Genomic DNA, 24,250 nt, shown 5'->3' with positions numbered 1-24,250 from the left:
CAATTTTCAGGGCCTTCCTCTGACGCCGCCTGGTACAGAGGTCCTGGAGAGCAGGAAGCTTGGCCCCAGTGATGTATTGGGCCGTACGCACTACCCTCAGTAGTGCCTTGCTGTCGGAGGGCGAGTAGTTGCCATACCAGGCAGTGATGCAACCAGTCAAGATGCTCTCGATGGTGCAGCTTTAGAAGCTTTTGAGGATCTGAGGACCCATGCCAAGTCTCCTAATGGGGAATAGGTTTTGTCGTGCCCTCCTCACAACTGTCTTGGTGTGCTTGGACCATGTTAGTTTGTTGGTGATGTGGACACCAAGGTACTTGAAGCTCTCAACCTGCTCCACTACAGCCCCGTCTATGAGAATGGGGGCGTGCTCGGTCCTCTTTTTCCTGTAGTCCACAATCATCTCATTTGTGTTGATCATGTTGAGGGAGAGGTTGTTGTCCTAGCACCACACGGACAGGTCTCTGACCTCCCTATAGGCTGTCTCGTCATTGTCGGTGATCAGGCATACCACTGTTGTGTCATCAGCAAACCTAATGATGGTGTAGGAGTTGTGACTGTCCGTGCAGTCATGAGTGAACAGAGAGTAGAGGAGGGGACTAAGCATGCAGCCCTGAGGGGCCCCTGTGTTGAGGATCAGCGTGGCAGATGTGTTGTTACCCTTAACACCTGGGGGAGGCCTGTCAGGAAGTCCAGGATCCAGTTTCAGAGGGAGTTGTTTAGTCCCAGGGTCCTTAGCTTATTGATGAGCTTTGAGACTACACGCTGAGCTGTAGTCAATGAATAGCATTCTCACATAGGTGTTTATTTTATCCAGGTGGGAAAGGCCAGTGTGTAGTGCAATAGAGTGCAATAGAGATTGCATCATCTGTGGATCTGTTAGGGCGGTATGCAAATTGAAGTGGGTCTAGGGTTTCTGGGATAATGGTGTTGATGTGAGCCATGACCAGCCTTTCAAAGCACTTCATGGCTACAGACGTGAGTGCTACGGGTCAGTAGTCATTTAGGCAGGTTACCTTAGTGTTGCAGTTTACATAGCTGTCCATAAATGGACGTTGCATTTTACTTAATGGATTGGTTTTGCAGGCTTCCCTGCTTTCTACTACAGATAATAATATGATTAGGCCATATCTTTACATAAATAACAACAATACAGTCATATTTTCAGTCATTCCAATTAATATAACACCCCTTGTCTTCAAAAATAGAACTTAGAAATATGGAAATATAGATTAGTCAAATGGTTTTACCTGAGTATAACCCCAAAACTATGGAATAATTAGCCTACTCTGTTGTTTATGATAGACTGATTGGGCTCATTGCTTCACGATGATGCTTTGAGCACTCCCAAAAGTGGTATTTGCATGTGAAAAATGTATTGTTTACGTTTTTGTTGTACGCTTTGATATCTCGATTCCGACATTGCGCGTCCTAATATTTATATATTTCTTAATTCCATTCTATTACTTTTAGATGTGTGTGTATTGTTGTGAATTGTTAGATACTATTGCACTGTTGGAGCTAGGAACAACCCGCATTTAGCTACACCGCAATAACATCTGCATTGTGTGTGTATTGTGACGAATATAGTTTGATTTGATAATTTGCAGCCGATTCTGTTGCAAAACGTTTCTTAAATGGAAGCAGACGGAAAGAAACGGGGAGGGACCTACCTGAATTTGTCCAATATAATCTCTCGTTTTGCTCTGTTTGCATTCGCACCATCGGATGACATTGCTTGTACTGTAGTTGACAAAAGCCTATTCCTGCTCTTTTCCTGCGATCCATCAAATGCATTATGTGTCATCATAGTGGTCTCTGATTTCTGGTCACTCTCGCTCAGTCAGAACAAATTTAAAGCAGGCATTTTTTCAAAGCTAATTTGAATATCATTGAGAAAACAGAGGCCAATATTTTTTTCGCCAAATTCCCGCAGACATCCTTTCTGAATTGTAAAGTAATTCTGGAAGTACGTATATACTTTTTCAAAAGTATATGTAATCTGATTTTTTTTGTCATCCATTAGGCTACATGTATTCTGTTACTCCCGAACCCTACATATTGGTTGGGTTTTAAATAGCAGACATGGCCTGAGAGGACTGGTCTGGTCTTGGGTTGATGGGATTGTGGAGGCTTCACTCTGATATGAGGGTAATTATCTTATTCTCAGAGAACAGATTAACCAATGCCTGGCTTCCGCTGAGTCTGAAATAAGCCTGGGGGGCTTTATTACAATACATTTCAGGAGTAATCATCACTGAGAATACTTTTCCCCTTGACTACTGTAGAATATTTGACAGGTAGAATTTCAATGTTTGATTATATACTCAACCCTCTAGGTGAAATCATACTGGTAGTTAGGATTCAGAAGAAACAAGAATGTGTCCTTTCCCCTTTACAGGAAAAGAAGAGAAGAACCCGTTGTATAACTGAATCGATTTTTTCTGACCTGATCATCATTTTTCCATCTTTCAAGTGCTTAACAAGCAACTGTGGTCTCGTGAGTACAGACATTATGGTTGCATTGCATCTATAATAAAACAAACAGAAAACATTACTTCAGTGGCCCCTCTGAGAAATGGGGCTTATTCAACACATCTTAATATATTTAGGAATTATGGAGAAGATTGGAGTGAGCCAAGCTGGCCCACTGGGTGCTGACAGCAGCTGGTTCCTCTCTGAGTTTACAACTGAAAACAGCTGTAATTTCTGCCACATGTGCTGCCATCCCCAGCAGAGCAGGAAACTGCTATAGAGTGACCTACTGTACCTAGGGAGATCTCCCCAAAGACTTATAAACTAAAACATTAGGGTTCCTCAATGGTTCTTTGGGATGGGTGATGGTTCTGTGGAAATCTAATGACTCAAATAACCCTTTGAGGTCATCAAAGGTTCTTTACAGCTCTTTTAGTGCTAATTAAAATGTATGGGAGGCAGCTCATTTAAATATTTGGGGGTGTGGTTTACGCACAGCGCTTTTTGTGCAACCATGAGATCATTCCAGTTTATTTAATATGTTGTGTTATGCCATTATGAATTACATATGACTATGGCCAGTGATGGTGTCTTGTGAAAAACGAATGCATGGCCTTAAGTCAATTGAGAACAGTTGACTAAATCAGTCAGTGGTTTTCAATTCTCTGATCAGGGGACCCCCAGCTGTTCCAGATATAGCGCACTTGTTTCAACTTGTCAATTAACGCAATAATAACACCTATGACATTTTATCAATATAATTTGTCAGACCGGAATAAAAAAAGGATCTACAAAGAACCTTTCTGATTGAGAAAAGGGTTGTAACCATAGTGGATATGTTTTTTTTGGTGTTTACATAGAACCTTTTTTAATGGTTGTTTATAGAACCTTAGAAAGGGTTCTTTGTAGCACCATACAGGTTCCATTTAGAACCTTATGAGCATGGTTTTTTATTGAACCTTCAAAAAAGCATTCTATATAGCACCAAAAAGGGTTTTGCTGTGGTTACAAGCCAAAGATCCCCTATCTGGTACAATTTAGAACCATTATTTGTTAGTGTGGGACATGGGGGACAGGGGAGACACAGAGATAGAGCTGATGCTGTTTGGTCTGGCCAAGGTGTGACTCGAGGAACATGCTGCGTTCTGCTGCTGCACCAGCCGCTCCCTGCCTGATTCATGGGGAATCCAGAGGATCGACGGGTCTTTGAAACCTCATCTGCCGTGTCTCGACTGAACAGGCACGTGGTGTTGTGTCAGGAAGAAGCACCTCTGCTATTTTAGGACTAGAGCAAGGAGGAAGGTCCGCTAAGGCTGAGGAGATACACGGTTCTTTTCATCTTCCAGCTAGGTTGTTTTCTACAGGGATTCCTCCTCCTCCTCATGCCCCTTTGAAACCACCCAGCAGACCGCTTGAATGTTTCTCCCATAGTGGTTGGGGAACCTATAGACCACAGCCCTCCTTGCACACAGGGGTCTCCCAACTCCGGCTCTGGGGTTAAGCCGCTACCACCATCACTGTGAGAGAGAAGACGGGGTGCCAGGAACCAGGCTATTAGGCCAAATCAGTCCCAGATGGACCCCCGTTCTCCTATTGGATGGGAACCTCAAAACACCTGCCTTGCCTCTCCCCCAGACAACAAGCAAGAGTCTACCACATCTGTCTTCCTGTTTCTGAAAGCAGGTCTAGACTACAGAGACTGGCTTTTTTCACTAACATCAGGAACACGACAGAGGATACGGATTAAGTGGATTTAATTGATCTTTTAACAAAAACCCCTGTCCCATTAACTCACTACTGGGCCCACCTGATGAGGAAACCATTGGGCCAATGTTACTAGTGGTTATTTTATGGAAGGAAGTCCAGCCACTTCAGTGAGGAGTGCGTGTGGAGTTGAAACACAGAGACACGAACATGCATTAGCCAGGCTGCTGACAAGGTGATCATAAACAGCCTAGAGTAGTTTATAGATGGACAGCAATAACCCATGAGCTCATGGTCGACTCACGCAACAGAACAGACATCATCCATGCGCACGGATTAGAGCATAGATGAAACCTCCCAGAGCCCAGAAAGATTTCTCTTGGCCAGGTTCTCAGTCCTCTCACATCCCTCTCACACTGAAAATTGAGGATGGCCTCTATGACCATTACGACCAGAATTCAAGTTGAATTCTTCGGGATAGGGATCCCTTCCACGGGATGGTTGAGCTAACGTAGGCTAATGTGATTAGCATGAGGTTGTAAGCAACAAGAACATTTCCCAGGACATAGACACATTAAATTAAATTAAATTCTTGTTCATCTAACTGCACTGTTCAATTTACAGTAGCTATTACAGTGAAATAATACCATGCTATTGTTTGAGGAGAGTGCACAATTTTTAACATAAAAAGTTATTAATGTACAAATTAGGCATATTTGGGCAGTCTTGATACAACATTTTGAACAGAAATGCAATGGTTCATTGAATCAGTCTAAAACTTTGCACATACACTGCTGCCATCTAGTGGGCAAAATGTATATTGCACCTGGGCTGGAAAAATACAATATGGCCTTTCTCTTGCACTTCAAAGATGATGGTACAAAAAAAATTCAAAAGAACGGTTGTTTTTTCCTTTGTATTATCTTTTACCATTAGTGCATTCGCATCGAATAGCCCCCGTGATATGCTGTTAGGGAAGGGAACTTTTAGGGAACTTATAAGGGAAGTTAGGAACAAATATATACAGGCAGTTAGGAAAGCTAAGGCTAGCTTTTTCAAACAGAAATTTGCATCCTGTAGTACAAACTCAAAAAAGTTCTGGGACACTCTAAAGTCCATGGAGAATAGAGCACCTCCTCCCAGCTGCCCACTGCAATGAGGCTAAGAAACACTGTCACTATCGATAAGTCCACAATAATTGAGAATTTCAAGAAGCATTTTTCTACGCCTGGCCATGCTTTCCACCTGGCTACCCCTACCCCGGTCAACAGCCCTGCGCTCCCCACAGCAACTCGCCCAAACCTCCCCCACTTCTCCTTCACCCAAATCCAGATAGCTGATGTTCTGAAAGAGCTGCAAAATCTGGACCCCTACAAATCAGCCGGGCTCGACAATCTGGACCCTCTCTTTCTAAAATGATCTGCCGAAATTATTGCAACCCATATTACTAGCCTGTTCAACCTCTCTTTCGTATCGTCTGAGATTCCCATAGATTGGAAAGCTGCCGCAGTCATCCCCCTTTTCAAAGGGGAAGACACTCTAGACCCAAACTGCTACAGACCTATATCTATTCTACCCTGACTTTCTAAGGTCTTTGAAAGCCACGTTAACAAACAGATTACCGACCATTTCGAATCTCACCGTACCTTCTCCACTACGCAATCTGGTTTCAGAGCTGGTCATGGATGCACCTCAACCACGCTCAAGGTCCTAAACGATATCATAACCGCCATCGATAAGAGACATTACTGTGCAGCCGTATTCATTGACCTGGCTAAGGCTTTCGACTCTGTCAATCACAACATTCTTATTGGCAGACTCAACAGCCTTCTCAAATGATTGCCTCTCTTGGTTAACCAACTACTTCTCCGATAGAGTTCAGTATGTCAAATTGGGGGGCCTGTTGTCCGGACCTCTGGCAGTCTCAATGGGGGTGCCACAGGGTTCAATTCTCGGGCTGACTCTTTTCTCTGTATACATCAATGATGTCGCTCTCGCTGCTAGTGATTCTTTGATCCAACTCTACGCAGACAACACCATTCTGTATACCTCTGGCCCTTCGTTGGACACTGTGTTAACTAACCTCCAGATGAGCTTCAATGCCATACAACTCTCCTTACGTGGCCTCCAACTGCTCTTAAATGCAAGTAAAACTAAATGCATGCTCTTCAACCAATCGCTGCCCGCACCTGCCCGCCCGTCCAGCATCACTACTCTGGACGGTTCTGACTTAGAACATGTGGACAACTACAAATACCTAGGTGTCTGGTTAGACTGTAAACTGTCCTTCCAGACTCACATTAAACATCTCCAATCCAAAATTAAATCTAGAATCGGCTTCCTATTTCGCAACAAAGCATCCTTCACTCATGCTGCCAAATATACCCTCGTAAAACTGACCATCCTACCGATCCTCGACTTCGGCGATGTCATTTACAAAATAGCCTCCAACACTCTACTCAACAAATTGGATGCAGTCTATCACAGTGCCATCCGTTTTGTCAACAAAGCCCCATATACTACCACCACTGCGACCTGTATGATCTCGTTGGATAGCCCTCGCTTCATACTCGTCGCCAAACCCACTGGCTCCAGGTCATCTACAAGTCTCTGCTAGGTAAAGCCCCGCCTTATCTCAGCTCACTGGTCACCATAGCAGCACCCACCCGTAGCACGCGCTCCAGCAGGTATATCTCACTGGTCACCCCCAAAGCCAATTCTTCCTTTGGCCGCCTCTCCTTACAGTTCTCTGCTGCCAATGAATGGAAAGAACTGCAAAAATCTCTGAAGCTGGAGACTCTTACCTCCCTCACTAGCTTTAAGCACCAGCTGTCAGAGCAGCTCACAGATTACTGCACCTGTACATTGCTCATCTGTAAATAACTCATCCACTCTACCTCATCCCCATACTGTATTTATGTATCTTGCTCCTTTGCACCCCAGTGTCTCAACTTGCACATTCATCTTCTGCACATCCTACCATTCTAGTGTTTAATTGCTATATTGTAATTGCTTTGCCACCATGGCCTATTTATTGCCTTGCCTCTCTTATCCTACCTCATTTGCACATGCTGTATATAGATTATTCTACTGTATTATTGATTGTATGTTTGTTTATTCCATGTGTAACTCTGTGTTGTTGTATGTGTCAAACTGCTTTGCTTTATCTATTCCAGGTCGCAGTTGCAAATGAGAACTTGTTCTCAACTAGCCAACCTGGTTAAATAAAGGTGAAATATTTAAAAGATATATACATTTTAAACCAGATCTATTGTGTGTTATTTTCCTACATTCCTTCCACATTTCCACAAACTTCAACGTGTTTCCTTTCAAATGGTACCAGGAATATGCATATCCTTGCTTCAGGGCCTGAGCTACAGGCAGTTAGATTTGGGTATGTCATTATAGGCAAAAAAAATGGAAAAAAAAAGGGGCAGATCCTTAAGAGGTTTTAAACAGCGCATTAGTGTTCTTTTTCTGCCCGAGGGCTTACTGACAGATTGCTCCCGTGATTACAACAAGTTAAGTATTAAGAGTTTAAGGAGTGTAACACACAAGGTTTCACAATGAGCTGTTGTGTATGGATTTGGAGCCAGCTAAAGAGGGCAGCTGTGTTGGAAAGAAAGAGGGAAGCCATGACAGACCATATCCTGGTGTTAGAGAGTAAAATAAGCAGTCTGTTTTCTCTCCACATCTCTGCCCGAGACCACAAAAGATTGTGTATATTTGATTTGGCCACACTTTATTAAACTGATATTAAGAGGGGAGATTTTAGTTAGATTTGAGGTATGCAGTTTCCAAGGATTTAAATGAATTCAGTAATACCATGCCACCCAGGAGTACTGTACATCTGAAATAGGATTGTAGTTCTGTTGATCCTTGCTAAATGAGTGGAGAGCTTGTCATTTAGCATAACATTTGAAAGGTGAGAGTGGTCACTTTAAAACATGTAAAGGCAATCCAACCTGGTCTAGCACTATCCACACTCTGGCCAGCTGGGGCCCACGATGAGAGGACCGGTTTCTGTTGATGGTGTGAATGTAGTCCCACAGCTCTTCATTATTAACCATTATACTGTTGCACAGCTATGCCCTGCAATGTGGTTCTGACATTCAAACATTCCTCAATGAACTGGGGAGGTTATGAAGTGTTATTAGAACCAGATGAATACATAAAGGCCGACATGATTTGAAAGAAAGGCAGAAACACATAAAAACACACATAGAGAGCTGGGTTCAGGGGTTCAGTGGGCCACCTTCCAGTCTCCTCTGATGACATGCAGGATACCAGTGTCTCTCCCAAAGGAAACTCTGTCTTGTTTTAAGTTTGACTGTGAGTTATTGAGCTCCGTTGACTTAGGTTTCCAAGATTTGTGGTTCAGTTACATGCTGAGATAAAGTCATCACTCACCACTATTATATAGTTCCTGGTACGATTAATATGCACTGTAAAAATATTTGATGTGTGTCAATACAATACACTATGATTACATGTATGAGTGATATCGGGTTCATATTGCTATTCTTTCGACTGCTTTTACATTTCAAATATTCTCCATACACCATGTGTTCATTTGAACCTGCCTGTATTTTTTAAACAGATGTCCTGAAGAGACTAAAAACCTACAATTCTTACAGAAAAATCACACTTATGGTTGACCATTGACTCAGCACACCCTCATGAGTGTGATTGAAAAAATATACAGTACCAGTCCAAATTTTAGACACACCTAATCATTCAAGATGTTTTACATGTTTTACTATTTTCTACATTGTAGAATAATAGTGAAGACATCAACATTATGAAATAACACATATGGAATCATGTGGTAACCAAAATGTGTTATACAAATCAAAATATATTTTATATTTGAGATTCTTCAAAGTAGTCTCCCTTTGCCTTGATGACAGCTTTGCACACTCTTGGCATTCTCTCAACAACTAGCTTCATGAGGTAGTCACCTGGAATGCATTTCAATTAAAAGTTCATTTGTGGAATTTCTTTCCTTCTTAATGTGTTTGAGCCAATCAGTTGTGTTGTGACAAGGCAGGGGAGGAACACAGTAGTCCTATTTGGTAAAAGACCAAGTCCATATTATGGCAAGAGCAGCTCAAATAAGCAAAGAGACGACAGTCCATCATTACTATAAGACATGAGGTCAGTCAATTCGGAAAATGTCAAGAACTTCGAAAGATTCTTCATGTGCAGTTGCAAAAACCATCAAGTGCTATGATGAAACTGGCTCTCATGAGGACCGCCACAGGAAAGGAAGACTCAGAGTTACCTCTGCTGCAGAGCATAAGTTCATTAGAGATACCAGCCTCAGAAATTGCGGCCCACATAAATGCTTTACAGAGTTCAAGTAACACATCTTAACATCAACTGTTCAGAGGAGGCTGCGTGAATCAGGCCTTCATGGTGGAATTGCTACAAAGAAACCACTACTAAAGGACATCAATAAGAAGAAGAGACTAGATTGGGCCAAATAACACGAGCAATGGATATTAGACCGGTGGAAATCTGTTCTTTGGTCTGATGAGTCCAAATTTGAGATTTTTGGTACCAACCACCTTGACTTTGTGAGACGCATAGGTGAATAGATGATCTCCGTATATGTGGTTCCCACCGTGAAGCATGGAGGCGGAGGTGTGATGGTGTGGGGGTGCTTTGCTGGTGACACTGTCTGTGATTTATTTAGAATACAGGGCACACTTAACCAGCAAGGCTACCACAGCATACTGCAGCGATACGCCATCCCATCTGGTTTGCGCTTCGTGGGACTATCATCTGTTTTTCAACAGGACGATGACCCAACACACCTCCAGGATGTGTAAGGGCTATTTGACCAAGAAGGAGAGCGATGGAGTGCTGAATCAGATGACCTGACCTCCACAATCACCTGACCTCAATTGAGATGGTTTGAGATGAGTTGGATTGCAGAGTGAAGGAAAAGCAGCCAACAAGTGCTCAGCATAAGTGGGAACTCCTTTAAGACTGTTGGCAAAGCATTCCAGGTGAAGCTGGTTGAGAGTGCAAAGCTGTAATCAATCTTAAATATATTTTGATTTGTTTAACACTTTTTTGGTTACTACATATGTTTCATATGTTTCATAGTTTTGATGTCTTCACTATTATTCTACAACGTAAAATGTAGAATGTTGAATGTGTAAGTGTGTCCAAACTTTTGACGGGTACTGTATATGAGTTTGATGACTCTCCTCTTCTGAATCTCACCTCATTGACCTGCTGCTTGTCCAGGTGGAAGATCTGTCCAGAACTTGTGGCAGCGATCTCCTCATAGGCTCTATACCCAGGCTGAGAGCGGTCTCCACAGTCCCCAGTCAGCACAAACACAACCTGGGTGCACACAGAAGACAGCGGTGGATGGTTATTACTACTGAACTTTCATGAGAATACTGTTATCATACATTGCCATCACACTCTAAAAAATGCTGGGTGAAAAACAACTTAATTTGGGTTTTTTGGTAACCCAGTGCTGGGTAAATATTGGACGGACACATCCTGGGTTATTTTGACTGAGCTAGTTGGGCTGTGTGATTACCCAAACATGGGTTCATTTAACCATCATTTGGGTATTTATTACCTTCATGCGGGATTGACCTGCTAGCTTGGAATTTTTGAACATAATCCGTAGGAAATTTTGGCGGCGTAGGCCCTGACATATCTTATTGGCCACCTTGTGATCGTAAATGTAATTCCTGTTCATTATGTTAATTGTATATACTGCAAATGTATAATTGTTGGGGGGCATTTTCCACATTCTTCCAGAATATTATAATAAGGATCTGCCACCTTATTGCACCCCAGCAAAGGGATTTATATAGGCTTTTATTGAACACGTACACTTCTGTAAGAGACTGTACGTTATTTATAATGAGGGGTGCCTGGAGAAAATTGGACCTCTCTGAAATAAAAATGGATGGCCCTACATTCAGTAAAATATATTTTACCCGACCCTCCTTGAAAACTTACAAAGATAGCCGTAATGGTTTCCTTCGGGTGAAGTAGAGGCGGACCAAAACGCAGCGTTGTGATGATTCATGTTTGTTTAATAAAGGAAAACTATATATGAATAAACTACAAAACAATGAAATGTGAAAACCCAAAACAGCCCTATCTGGTGCAAAACACAGAGACGGGAACAATCACCCACAAACACACAGTGAAATCCAGGCTACCTAAGTATGATTCTCAGAGACAACTAATGACACCTGCCTCTGATTGAGAACCATACTAGGCCGAAACATAGAAATACCCAAATCATAGAAAAACAAACAGACTGCCCACCCCAACTCACGCCCTGACCATAATAAATAATGACAAAACAAAGGAAATAAGGGTCAGAACGTGACAGTACCCCCCCCCCCCCCCCCCGCACAACCTTAACCTATAGGGGAGGGTCTGGGTGGGCGTCTGTCCGCGGTGGCGGCTCTGGCGCGGGACGCGGACCCCACTTCCCCATCGTCTTGGTCCGCCTTATTGTCCGCCTCCGTGGCTTTCTAACCATGGTCACCCTTCTCAATGACCCCACGGGACAGAGGGGCAGCTCGGGACAGAGGGGCAGCTGGTCGGGACAGAGGGGCAGCTGGTTGGGACAGAGGGGCAGCTGCTCGGGACAGAGGGGCAGCTGGTCGGGACAGAGGGGCAGCTGGTCGGGACAGAGGGGCAGCTGGTCGGGACAGAGGGGCAGCTGCTCGGGACAGAGGGGCAGCTGCTCGGGACAGAGGGGCTCTGGCGCCTCGGGACAGAGGGGCTCTGGCGGCCCCTGGCTGACTGGCGGCACTGGCGGCCCCTGGCGGCACTGGTGGCCCCTGGCTGACTGGCGGCCCCTGGCTGACTGGCGGCCCCTGGCTGACTGGCGGCACCTGGCTGACTGGCGGCACTGGCGGCCCCTGGCAGACTGGCGGCACCTGGCAGACTGGCGGCACCTGGCGGCGCTGGGCAGACTGGCGGCACTGGCGGCGCTGGGCAGACTGGCGGCACTGGCGGCGCTGGGCAGACGGGTAGCTCAGATGGCGCTGGTCAGACGGTTAGCTCAGATGGCGCTGGGCAGACGGGAAGCTCCGGCAGCGCTGGACTGAGTAGCTCTGGCGCCTCTGGAATGAGGGGCTCTAGCGCCTCTGGACTGAGGGTCGGGAGCTCTGGCAGCGCCAAACAGGCGGGAGACTCCGGCTGCGCTGGAGAGGAGGAAGGCTCTGGCAGCGCTGGAGAGGCGGGAGACTCCGACAGCGCTGGAGAGGAGGAAGGCTCCGGCAGCGCTGGAGAGGAGGAAGGCTCCGGCAGCGCTGGACAGGCGGGAGCACCTGTAAGGATGAGCCGGAGAGACAACCTGGTGCGGGGGGCTGCCACCAGAGGGCTGGTGCGTGGAGGTGGTGACGGATAGACCCAACCGTGCAGGCGCACTGGAGCTCTTGAGCACCGAGCCTGCCCAACCCTACCTGGTTGCATGCTCCCGGTCGCCCTGCCAGTGCGGCGAGGTGGAATAGCCCGCACTGGGCTATGCAGGCGAACAGGAGAGACCATGCGCAAGGCTGGTGCCAGATGCGTAGAGCCGGCTTCATGGCACTTGGCTCTATGCCCACTCTAGCCCGGCCGATACGCGGAGCTGGTGTGTACCGCACCGGGCTATGCACCCGCACTGGGGACACCGTGCGCTTCCCAGCATAACACGGTGCCTGCCCGGTCTCTCCAGGCCCCCGGTAAGCACAGGAAGTTGGTGCAGGTCTCCTACCTGGCTTCGCCACACTTCCTGTGTGCCCCCCCCCAATACATTTTTGGGGCTGACTCTCGGGCTTCCATCCACGCCGTCGTGCTGCCTCCTCATACCAGCGCCTCTCCGCCTTCGCAGCCTCCAGCTCTTCTTTGGGGCGGCGATATTCTCCAGGCTGTGCCCAGGGTCTTTTTCCATCCAACTCCTCCCATGTCCAGTACTCCTCGCGCTGCTCCTGCTGCCTTTCACCACGCCGCTTGGTCCTGTTGTGGTGGGTGATTCTGTAACGGTTTTCTTCGGGTGAAGTAGAGGCGGACCAAAATGCAGCGTGGTGATGATTCATGTTTGTTTAATAAAGGAAAACTATACATGAATAAACTACAAAACAATGAAATGTGAAAACCCAAAACAGACCTATCTGGTGCAAAACACAGAGACAGGAACAATCACCCACAAACACACAGTGAAACCCAGGCTACCTAAGTATGATTCTCAATCAGAGACAACTAATGACACCTGCCTCTGATTGAGAACTATACTAGGCCGAAACATAGAAATACCCTAATCATAGAAAAACAAACATATTCTGCCCACCCCAACTCACGCCCTGACCATGCTAAATAATGACAAAACAAAGGAAATAAAGGTCAGAACGTGACAATAGCAGAGAACATGCCTATCGTTTACCCTCACTCCTAAGACAAACCAGGGTTTCACAAAAGCATCGTAGCATTAAGATAATCTTAATTCCATTGACACTAAATGGACGGAAGACTATCTTAGTGCTACAATGTTTTTTGGGGGAAACCCAGCCCAGAGAGTTAGATATCCACTTTTAGAAACTGTTCTTCGTTTTGTAAACATTACATGGCAGAGTAGCCAGAAGGTTGTGGATATGCAGACCATCGTGGACAAGGGTATGGGTGAAAAGATATCATTATAATAAAAACACTGCATGAATCTATCATGTTATTAGCGATCCAAGGGAAATGTTTATTTTATAAACGCATTTCATGCAATTCTGTCATTTTACATGACCGGAGACAAGTAAAATATGTTTTAATACCACAACAGAGCATGACAATGAATGAGTGTATGCTGCAGCACCACAGACATTTTGATTTCTATGCAGGCTATTGTTAAAAAAGAGGATAGTCTAAGTTTGAAACAGTGCTAAAGTTGTCTATCAACTGTAAAACTGTAGCGCAACCGAACCAGTTACAACTGAAGTATCTGATCATCAATTCATTCAAGAAAAAGCAATTTGTTGTTTAACACAGCAGCCGCGTATCATCAGGTACTGTAGGCCTATACGCCATTGTAACTTTTTTGTAATGTATAATTTTTTATTCCATGATATTGCTGTTATAAAATACATTTGTGTTGACAGTGATTAGGGCATGGGAATATAACAGCATCTGCTAGGCTAAATTAACAAACTAGGCATGCATAGCTCACCGCATGATCCTCAAACCAAAGACTGGCCAAACTCGTGTATCTGAAAGTGAATTCAAAGGCACTGTAGAATGACTGTATAGTCTAATAAGGCATTTTCTGATTCATTATTATTTAATACTAAGTAATTAATTAAATTTTATACAGCCTTATTGCAACATTTATAGCCATGTTTTTGAAGTGCTGTTGTTGATGTGTTGCTGACATGCTGAGTGTTGCTTCCAGCCTGTAGCGTGTCACAAATGCTTCACAATTGATTTCTTAAATGGCAGGCTATAGCCTCGAAATAATAATAACGTAGCCTAAATAATTCACTTCCGTTCCTTCTTAGGCTACCTGGCTTGCTCCTGACTGATTTAGAGTTAGCATGTTGTTTAATAAGAATAACAAAAATAAGGGGTTAAATATGTGTCAAAAAATATCTCTCCTAGATATAGGACAGACACTTCAAAACCTTATTTCTTTAAATTATTTTTTTTACTGTCTTTTCAGCTGTCACGTTCTGACCTTAGTTCCTTTATTATGTCTTTGTGTTAGTTTGGTCAGGGTGTGAGTTGGGGTGGGTAGTCTATGTTCTTTTTTCTATGTTGTGTTTATGTGTTTGGCCTGGTATGGTTCTCAATCAGAGGCAGGTGTCGTTCATTGTCTCTGATTGAGAATCATATTTAGGTAGCCTGTTTTCCCCATTTTAGTTGTGGGGGATTATTTTCTGTTTAGTGTTTTTCGTCACCTTACAGGACTGTTCCTTTGTCGTTTTGTTGTTTTGTTCAGTGTTCAGTTGTTTTATTAAAAATATGAACACTTACCACGCTGCGCTTACCACGCTGCGCCACCAAAAACAGCCGTTACATCAGCCATTTATTCATGTGTTATTGAATGCATTTCTATGGGGCTAGACTTTTAAAGGTTAAAGAAAACAACCCAACTAAGTGACCCAACACCTGCAACCTAGCAGTTGTGTCAACCAAACAACTCAGCATTTTCTAGAGTGCAATCATTACCTGTGATTGTCGGAGCTGCACCAGCTGCAGTACGTCCCGTTTGAGGCGGTAGTCTTTGGCTCTGGCATCAGTGAACACGTAGATAAAGGAGCCTGGTAGAGACACCTCCAGGGCCTTCTTTATGGCTCCTATACTCATCTCTGGACAGTCTCCACCTCCCTGAGAGAAGACAACACACAGACAATTGATCCAACACCATCACTGAGGGCCTCAATAGGAACAGGAAATGCATCACTATGCATAGTCTAAAGACCTGTGCTGTGTAGCCTAACCATAATCCTATTTAGTTTAGAAACTTATACTGTATTGACTGTAGAGACTATTGGCTTCATATTCTAAGCAGTCTGCATATCTACATATCCTGTATATTCTATATCCTTCCTGGTCTACAGATTGATATAAAGTATGTTAAGCCTATCATATGGAGTCTGGCGGATGTTCTGGCAGAGATGGTATAGCTATAAATTTGTATCAGGCTTTGGTTCTGGTACACACTTGGACAAACAGCTCCTGCAGATCCTGCTGGAACTTCTTTGGGTCAGTGGTGATGGACACAGGGCCAATGTCTAGGAGAAACCATAATGTGGATGTTATTAACATATAATTAAAAAGCGAACTCTGTTGCACAGAAAAAATGATAGGGTGCTTGATGATCTACTATGAAAACTATAGGTCTTTCCTATTTATGTATTTTTTTAGCTGTTGGAACATAATCAAAATGGGGGAAAGGATGTTGTAGTTGCCACATAGAGTAATTAAAGTCCTCAGTCATCCATGATTTCTGGAGATAATAGCTAAATGGAGGTACTACACTTATAATTTCAACAGCAGTTCATGCTGCTCAAATCCAATAAAAATGGCATTTGTCACATGCGCTGAATACAACTGGTGTAGACTTTACCTTGAAATGCTTGCTTACGAGCTCTTCCAAACAATGCACAAAAATAAAATACTAACACGAGGAATAACATAAAATACACAAGAATGAAGCTATATACAGGGAGTACCAGTACCAGATCAATGTGCTTGGGTATGAGGTATTTGATGAAGATATGTACATGAAGGCAGGGTAAAGTGTCTAGGCATCAGGATAGATAATAATAATATTAAGGTATTTGAGGTAGATATGTACATGAAGGCAGGGTAAAGTGTCTAGGCATCAGGATAGATAATAATAATATTAAGGTATTTGAGGTAGATATGTACATGAAGGCAGGGTAAAGTGTCTAGGCATCAGGATAGATAATAATAATATTAAGGTATTTGAGGTAGATATGTACATGAAGGCAGGGTAAAGTAACTAGGCATCAGGATAGATAATAATACGATTAAAATAAAGAACAGAGTAGCAGCAGCAAATGATGAGTGTAAAAGTGTGTGTGTGAGTGTGAGTGTGTGTGTAATGTGTATGTATGTGTGTTTGTGTTGGAGTATCAATGTAGTGTGTGTGAGTGATTGTGTATATGGTTTGCTGTCACGACTTCTGCCGAAGTCGATGCCTCTCCTTGTTCGGGCGGTGCTCGGCGGTCACCGGTCTTCCAGCCACCATTGATCCATTTTTAATTTTCCATTGGTTTTGTCTTGTCTCCCTACACACCTGGTTCCAATCCCATTCATTACCTGTTGTGTATTTCACCCTCTGTTTCCCCTCATGTCCTTGTCAGAGATGGTTTGTTTTTTCATGTTCGTGAAGGTTGTATTGGTGCGCGATGGGTCCTCGTACCCACTTTGCTTTTATTATGTACTACAGCTTTGGAGCTGTGTTTTTGTTAAGTTATTAAACTACTCCAAGTTCGATTATCCTGCGCCTGACTACCCTGCCATCCTTACACACGACGGGACAGAAACTCTGACCAATATATGAAGTCAGCAGGAGAAGGTACCCCGGCCATGGAGATGGAGGAGCGCGTCCAGGAGCATACGGAGAAGCTTTACCATCTAAGTGCCGCCATGGATCGTGTTGTCCAGAATATGGACCGCTGGGAGAGACAGTTTTTCCAGCGCCTCCACCAGCACAACAGGGGTCTATCCAGGTGTGTAGGGAGACAAGACAAAACCAATGGAAAATTAAAAATGGATCAATGGTGGCTGGAAGACCGGTGACCGCCGAGCACCGCCCGAACAAGGAGAGGCATCGACTTCGGCAGAAGTCGTGACAGCAAACCATATACACAATCACTCACACACACTACATTGATACTCCAACACAAACACACATACATACACATTACACACACACTCACACTCACACACACACTTTTACACTCATCATTTGCTGCTGCTACTCTGTTCTTTATTTTAATCGTATTATTATCTATCCTGATGCCTAGTTACTTTACCCTGCCTTCATGTACATATCTACCTCAAATACCTTAATATTATTATTATCTATCCTGATGCCTAGACACTTTACCCTGCCTTCATGTACATATCTACCTCAAATACCTTAATATTATTATTATCTATCCTGATGCCTAGACACTTTACCCTGCCTTCATGTACATATCTACCTCAAATACCTTAATATTATTATTATCTATCCTGATGCCTAGACACTTTACCCTGCCTTCATGTACATATCTTCATCAAATACCTCATACCCAAGCACATTGATCTGGTACTGGTACTCCCTGTATATAGCTTCATTCTTGTGTATTTTATGTTATTCCTCGTGTTAGTATTTTATTTTTGTGCATTGTTTGGAAGAGCTCGTAAGCAAGCATTTCAAGGTAAAGTCTACACCAGTTGTATTCAGCGCATGTGACAAATGCCATTTTTATTGGATTTGAGCAGCATGAACTGCTGTTGAAATTATAAGTGTAGTACCTCCATTTAGCTATTATCTCCAGAAATCATGGATGACTGAGGACTTTAATTACTCTATGGTTGATAGTCAACCATTAGGTGTCAGGGTTTATCAGGGAGGCCACCGCTCCTTTGTGTATGGTGACATAAGGGGGGTCCCACAGCCGATTTGGCTCTCACCTTCTGTAAAAAGAAGGCAACTCAATTACCGCCCCATTGACGGGGGGATTGTGCGATAAATCTCCTGGTAGACGCAGCACTTCCCAGGAGTCGCGTGTATCCCCTGTCGCAAGCGGAGACGTGAACGGGGATGGAGGTTGGCGCCCGTGATACAGTTACCCGCTACCTCTTATCGCTACGGCGATTGAGTCAATGCACGGGGCGCGCTTCTTCACTAAACTGGATCTCAGGAGTGCGTACAACCTGGTGCGTATCCGGGAGGGAGACGAGTGGAAGACGACATTTAGTACCACCTCGGGGCATTATGAGTACCTCGTCATGCTGTATGGGTTGATGAATGCTCCATCAGTTTTCCAATCCTTTGTAGATTAGATTTTCAGAGACCTGCACAGGCAGGGTGTAGTGGTGTATATCGATGACATTCTGATACTCCGATACACGCGCCGAGCATGTGTCCCTGGTGCGCAGAGTGCTTGGTCGCCTGTTGGAGCATGACCTGTACGTCAAGGCTGAAAAATGCCTGTTCTTCCAACAGTCCGTCTCCTTCCTAGGGCATCATATTTCCACGTCAGGAGTAGAGATGGAGAGTGACCGCATTGCACCCGTGCGTAATTGGCCGACTCCCACCACAGTGAAGGAGGTGCAGCGATTCTTAGGGTTTATCAACTACTCCCGGAGGTTTTATCCGAGGCCGGTGCGCTTGCAGTGGTCAGCTGAGGCGAACAGGGCTTTTAGGCATCTGAAGGCTCTGTTTACCTCGGCTCCTGTGTTGGCTCATCCGGATCCCTCTTTGCCATTCATAGTGGAGGTGGACGCGTCCGAGGCTGGGATAGGAGCTGTACTCTCTCAGTGCTCAGGTACGCCACCGAAGCTCCGCCCCTGTGCCTTCTTCTCTAAGGAGCTCAGCTCGGCGGAACGAAACTATGATGTGGGGGACCGGGAGTTGTTAGCTGTCATTAGGGCTTTGAAGGCGTGGAGACATTGGCTTGAGGGGGCTAAACACCTTTTTCTCATCTGGACTGACCACCACAATCTGGAGTACATCCGGGAGGCGAGGAGACTGAATCCTCGCCAGGCAAGGTGGGCCATGTTTTTCACCCGTTTTGTGTTTACCCTCTCTTACAGACCAGGCTCCCAGAACGTTAAGGCAGACGAGCTGTCTCGGCTGTATGCCAGAGTAGCGGACCTTGGATCTCATTCCCATACTCCCAGCCTCTTGTTTGGTGACTCCGGTAGTGTGGGAGCTGGACACGGACATTGAGCGGGCGTCACGTGCAGAGCCCGCTCCACCTCAGTGTCCAGCTGGGCGTCTGTACGTTCCGTCTGCTGTCCGCGACCGGCTGTTCTATTGGGCCCACACGTTACCCTCCTCTGGTCATCCTGGGATTGGTCGGACGGTGCACTGTTTTAGTGGGAGGTACTGGTGGCCCACTTTAAGGACGTGAGGGTTTATGTTTCCTCCTGCTCAGTGTGCGCCCAGCGCAAGGCTCCTAGACACCTGCCCAGAGGTAAGTTACAACTCTTACCTGTTCCACAACGGCCTTGGTCGCACCTGTCGGTGGATTTCTGAACCGATATTCCACCTTCACTGGGTAACACCACGATCCTGGTCGTTGTGGATCGTTTCCCTAAGTACTGTTGTCTCCTCCCTTTGCCCGGTCTCACTACGGCCCTACAAACTGCAGAGGCCCTGTTTACACACGTCTTCCGGCACTATGGGGTGCCTGAGGATATTTTGTCTGATCGGGGTCCTCAGTTCACGTCAAGGGTCTGGAAGGCGTTCATGGAACGTCTGGGGTCTCGGTCTCGGTCAGCCTTACCTAAGGTTTTCACCCCGAGAGTAATGGGCAGGTGGAGAGTTCTGAGGTCCTATTGCCAGGATCGGGCAGAGATGGCCCAGAACTTGCTCCGCCACTCCTCCACTAACCTTTCTCCCTTTCAATGTGTATTAGGTTATCAGCCGGTTCTGGCTCCTTGGCATCAGAGTCAGACCGAGGCTCCTGCGGTGGACGACTGGTTCCGGCGTGCGGAGGAAACATGGGACGCCGTCCACCTTCAGCGAGCCGTACTGAGCCAGAAAGTTGGCGCAGACCGTCACCACAGTGAGGCCCCGTTGTTCACACCGAGGGACAGGGTTTGGCTCTCGACCCGAAACCTGCCCCTCCACCTGCTCTGCCGGAAGCTGGGTCTGCGGTTTGTGGGTTCGTTTAAAGTCCTGAGGAGAGTGAACAAGGTATGTTACAGGTTACAGCTTCCCCCTAATTACCGCATTAACACCTCCAATCCATGTGTCTCTCCTCAGGCCGGTGGTGGCTGGCCCACTCCAGGAGGCTGAGGTACAGGAGGTTCCTCCGCCCCCTCTGGACATTGAGGGGGTCCCGGTATACTCCGTTCGATCCATCCTGGATTCGAGACGTCGGGCGAGGGGCCTTCAGTACCTCGTGGACTGGGAGGGGTACGGTCCGGTGGAGAGATGCTGGGTTCCGGTGGAGGACGTGTTAGATCCTTCCCTGCTGCGAGAGTTCCACCGTCTCCATCCGGATCACCCTGCGCCTCGTCCTCTGGGTCGTCCCCGAGGCCGGTGTCGACACGCTTCTGGAGCCGCGAGTCGGGGGCGGGGTACTGTCACGACTTCTGCGAAGTTGATGCCTCTCCTTGTTCGGGCGGTGCTCGGCGGTTGACGTCACCGGTCTTCTAGCCATCATTGATACATTTTTCATTTTCCATTGGTTTTGTCTGTCTCCATACGCACCTGGTTCCAATCCTTTTCATTACCTGTTGTGTATTTAACCCTCTGTTTCCCCTTGTCAGAGATGGTTTGTTTTTTCATGTTCGTGAAGGTTGTATTGGTGCGCGATGGGTCCTCGCACCCACTTTGCTTTTATGTACTCTGGTTTTGGAGCTGTGTTTTTGTTACGTTATTAAACTACTGCATTGATACCAAGTTCGATTCTCCTGCGCCTGACTTGCCTGCCACCTATACACACGACATGACATTTGCGTATGGTCAGTGCAAGATAGAACCATTGCAGATAGTTTGGGTACCATTAATTTACTATAGGCACTGGCTATTTAACAGTTTTATGGCTTGGGGGTAGAAGCTGTCTCAAAGCCTGTTGGTCTGAGGCAATGCTCAGGTACCATTTGCCAGATGGTAGCAGAGTGAACAGTCTATGGCTTTGGTGGCTGGAGTTTTATAAAATGTTTAGGAAATGTTTCGAGCCTTAAGGTCCTGGATGGCAGGGAGCCCAGGATTGTATTGGGCTGTCCGCACCAGCCTCTGTAGCGCTTTGCGGTCAAGTGCGATGCATTTGCCATACCAAACGGGGATGCAACCAGTCAAGATGCTCTTGATGGTGCAGCTATAGAACTTTTTGAGGATCTGAGGGCCTATGCCAGAAATAATGTCTAGTCCCCTAAATCATTACTGGTGGACAATTAAGTATCACATACAGTACATGCTAGATGCTATATTATAAACTAGGCGGTTTGAGCCCTGAATGCTGATTGGCTGAAAGCCATGGTATACCGCAGCTATGACCAAAACTGAATTGAAGTTTATAATAGCAATAAGGTACCCCAGGGGTTTGTGGTATATGGCTATACCACGGCTAACAGCTGTATCCAGGCACACCGCGTTGTCGTGCTTAAGAACAGACCTTAGCCATGGTATATTGGCCATATACCACACCCTCTTGTGCCTTACTGCTTAAATATAGCATGTGGTATTGTGCCATCTTCAAAATGCCCATGATAACGGAGTAATCATTAGTTGTGTTTAGTGCTGAAGTCGGCACTCTCTGTTGGGTGACCTGAGCCCCTCTCATACTGCAGTGGACCCCAACGTGACTAATAACAGCCTACTAAGATCTGACACTTATTTGGAATCCTTCAGGGGCTGGTCGATGGAGCAGTAAACATTAATCAACACACTGAGAATATATTGTCTGTCATATAGAATAGCTTGCCATATAGAACAGTTCACTCTGTGAGGGAGAGGCCCGTAGATTGGGTTAGGGGCAGTGTGGGTGTTTTTGTGTGTGTGTGTGTGTGTGTGTGTGTGCTTCAAGCTTTGCCATCACATTGCTTACCAAATATAACTTTTAGACATTGATAATACGTGGACATGTCAGACTGCCAGACTACCTGGGGAGTATTTATTGATCCCTCTCTGTCCCACTATCATTTTTTTGTCAGGCTTTTTAAGGCTTTGTCCCCACTTCAGTCATAAGAGCCCATACAACATAGACACTGTCACCCTGTTTCTTTGCAATCCTAGGAGGCTTACAAAGTCCCCAAGGGCACACTAAATTAGACACAGATCAAATGTGTGGCGTTAGTGTAGCAAGCCGAGCACACCATCCCCTTCTCAGCATCCAGCCCTTCCACCCAGGGTTGGTTACTGGGGCCGGTAGGCTTTCCAGAGGGGTGGATGGGGGTGATTGGGGTAATTACACACCAGAAGACAGCATATGCTTCTCATCTGGGCTCAAACACCCTCCCCCATTAGGGCACTCTCTTTTTTTCAAGCTCCAGCTTTCCCATAGAGGTTGAGTGGAAGAGGGGTGCCTATACTTGCATTTGTGGCCAAAGCATAAATAAATAAATAAACTGTTTTAAAAAAACCCACCTTAAATTTGTATCTCAAACAGAAGTGTTAAAAATGCTTGCTATTTCCTCATATGTCATCCTCCTGAAGAAGTTGAGCTGGCCCATCACTCCTATTGTAATTATGTCATATTTCATAGAAATCTGGAAACACTGGACAGTTCCTTTAATGTTTGATCTGATTGAGGCCTTATTGTTTAATGTCAATTGTTTAATGTAAATAATGTAGGCCTATTCTCATTTGTCTTTAAAAAAAATGCTAAATATCTTACTCTTGTAAGAAATAATTAGGGTTATGAAACATTTCATTATTATTATTTTTTTTACCTGGGTCATGAAATGGCACGAGGACAAAGTTTTTGATGGGTCTTGTCCTCCGGTTGAGGGTCTTTTCCAGGATCCGAGAGGCACCATCTATCACCTGTTTGAGGTCGTCATACATTGAGCCAGTAACATCGAACACAAATGCCAGGGTTGAAGCGCTGTCACTGTCCATGGAATCAAAGTGCTCCTGGCCACCCTCAACTCGCGGGTCGGTCAGGACATTGTGCCCGCAAATAAAGAGCGCCAAGAGAAGGCACTTCAACATAATAGCGGTCATTCTCAATTTACTGCATCTGTGTTTGATTTCATAAACGTAACAAACCAGTTAAAACATTAACACATTAAAAAAAGACGTTTTTGCGCATCCCCCACCAAAAATGTATCTATAGAAATCGAATTATTGCCAAAGACAACCAAACTAAAAAATCTTTGAAAAATGTTGTGCCTCAACTGAAATAGCCTACATGTAGATCTAGACTAGATGGTGTAGCACGTTATTTCGTCCCGAGTAACATCCATGCACAAAAGTTTGGACGGATTGAAGAAAGCAGCTCCTCTGGAGAAATGGTGAGCGCTCGGAACGGTGGCAGGGATGGGTGTTAAAAGGGTCCTGAGTAGGAACAAGCATATTTTTTTGTGTGTAACTTGACCCGGCTATCACTTCCAGCCCAACCCCGTCCACATTCTCCTGGCCGGGTACTCATGGCTGGATCCGGTCAACCTTATGCCAAGCTAGAGTTGCAATTGTGCTCAACTTTTAAGCAATTTTACAGTGGAGAAGAATTGTTTTCACGACTCAGCATTGTCGAAATGGCTTGAGCTTTATTATAACAGCAGTGTTTATGTTTAGCTGGCATATCACGCACCTTGCATCCCCTAAAAAGGGGGTGGCACAGGCTCTGTGGCCCCCACCCCCCCAAACAAATATATACACAAATATTATAACATAATCAGGGAGTTGGTCAACCAT

The 24,250-nt window shown here is 45.3% G+C and overlaps 1 protein-coding gene across 1 annotated transcript in view; it reads right to left on the bottom strand.

The window, feature by feature from the left end:
• LOC110535063 (hemicentin-1) overlaps positions 1-23,843 on the bottom strand; it is an 83,302-nt gene extending 59,459 nt beyond the window's left edge. The window contains exons 1-4 of the mRNA XM_036935794.1: positions 23,284-23,843; positions 15,859-15,929; positions 15,364-15,522; positions 10,411-10,533 (exon numbers count right to left, since the gene is read on the bottom strand). Of these exons, the coding sequence (XP_036791689.1) occupies positions 10,411-10,533; positions 15,364-15,522; positions 15,859-15,929; positions 23,284-23,557 (627 nt within the window). The 5' untranslated portion in view covers positions 23,558-23,843. The remainder of the gene's footprint in view (positions 1-10,410; positions 10,534-15,363; positions 15,523-15,858; positions 15,930-23,283) is intronic.
• Between the last annotated feature and the right edge of the window lie 407 nt (positions 23,844-24,250).

This window comes from Oncorhynchus mykiss, chromosome 11 (genome assembly GCF_013265735.2).
Source record: "Oncorhynchus mykiss isolate Arlee chromosome 11, USDA_OmykA_1.1, whole genome shotgun sequence".
NCBI classification, from domain to species: Eukaryota; Metazoa; Chordata; class Actinopteri; order Salmoniformes; family Salmonidae; genus Oncorhynchus; species Oncorhynchus mykiss.
Note: the sequence above shows the minus strand (reverse complement) of the source record. Positions and strands in the feature narration are given on the sequence as shown.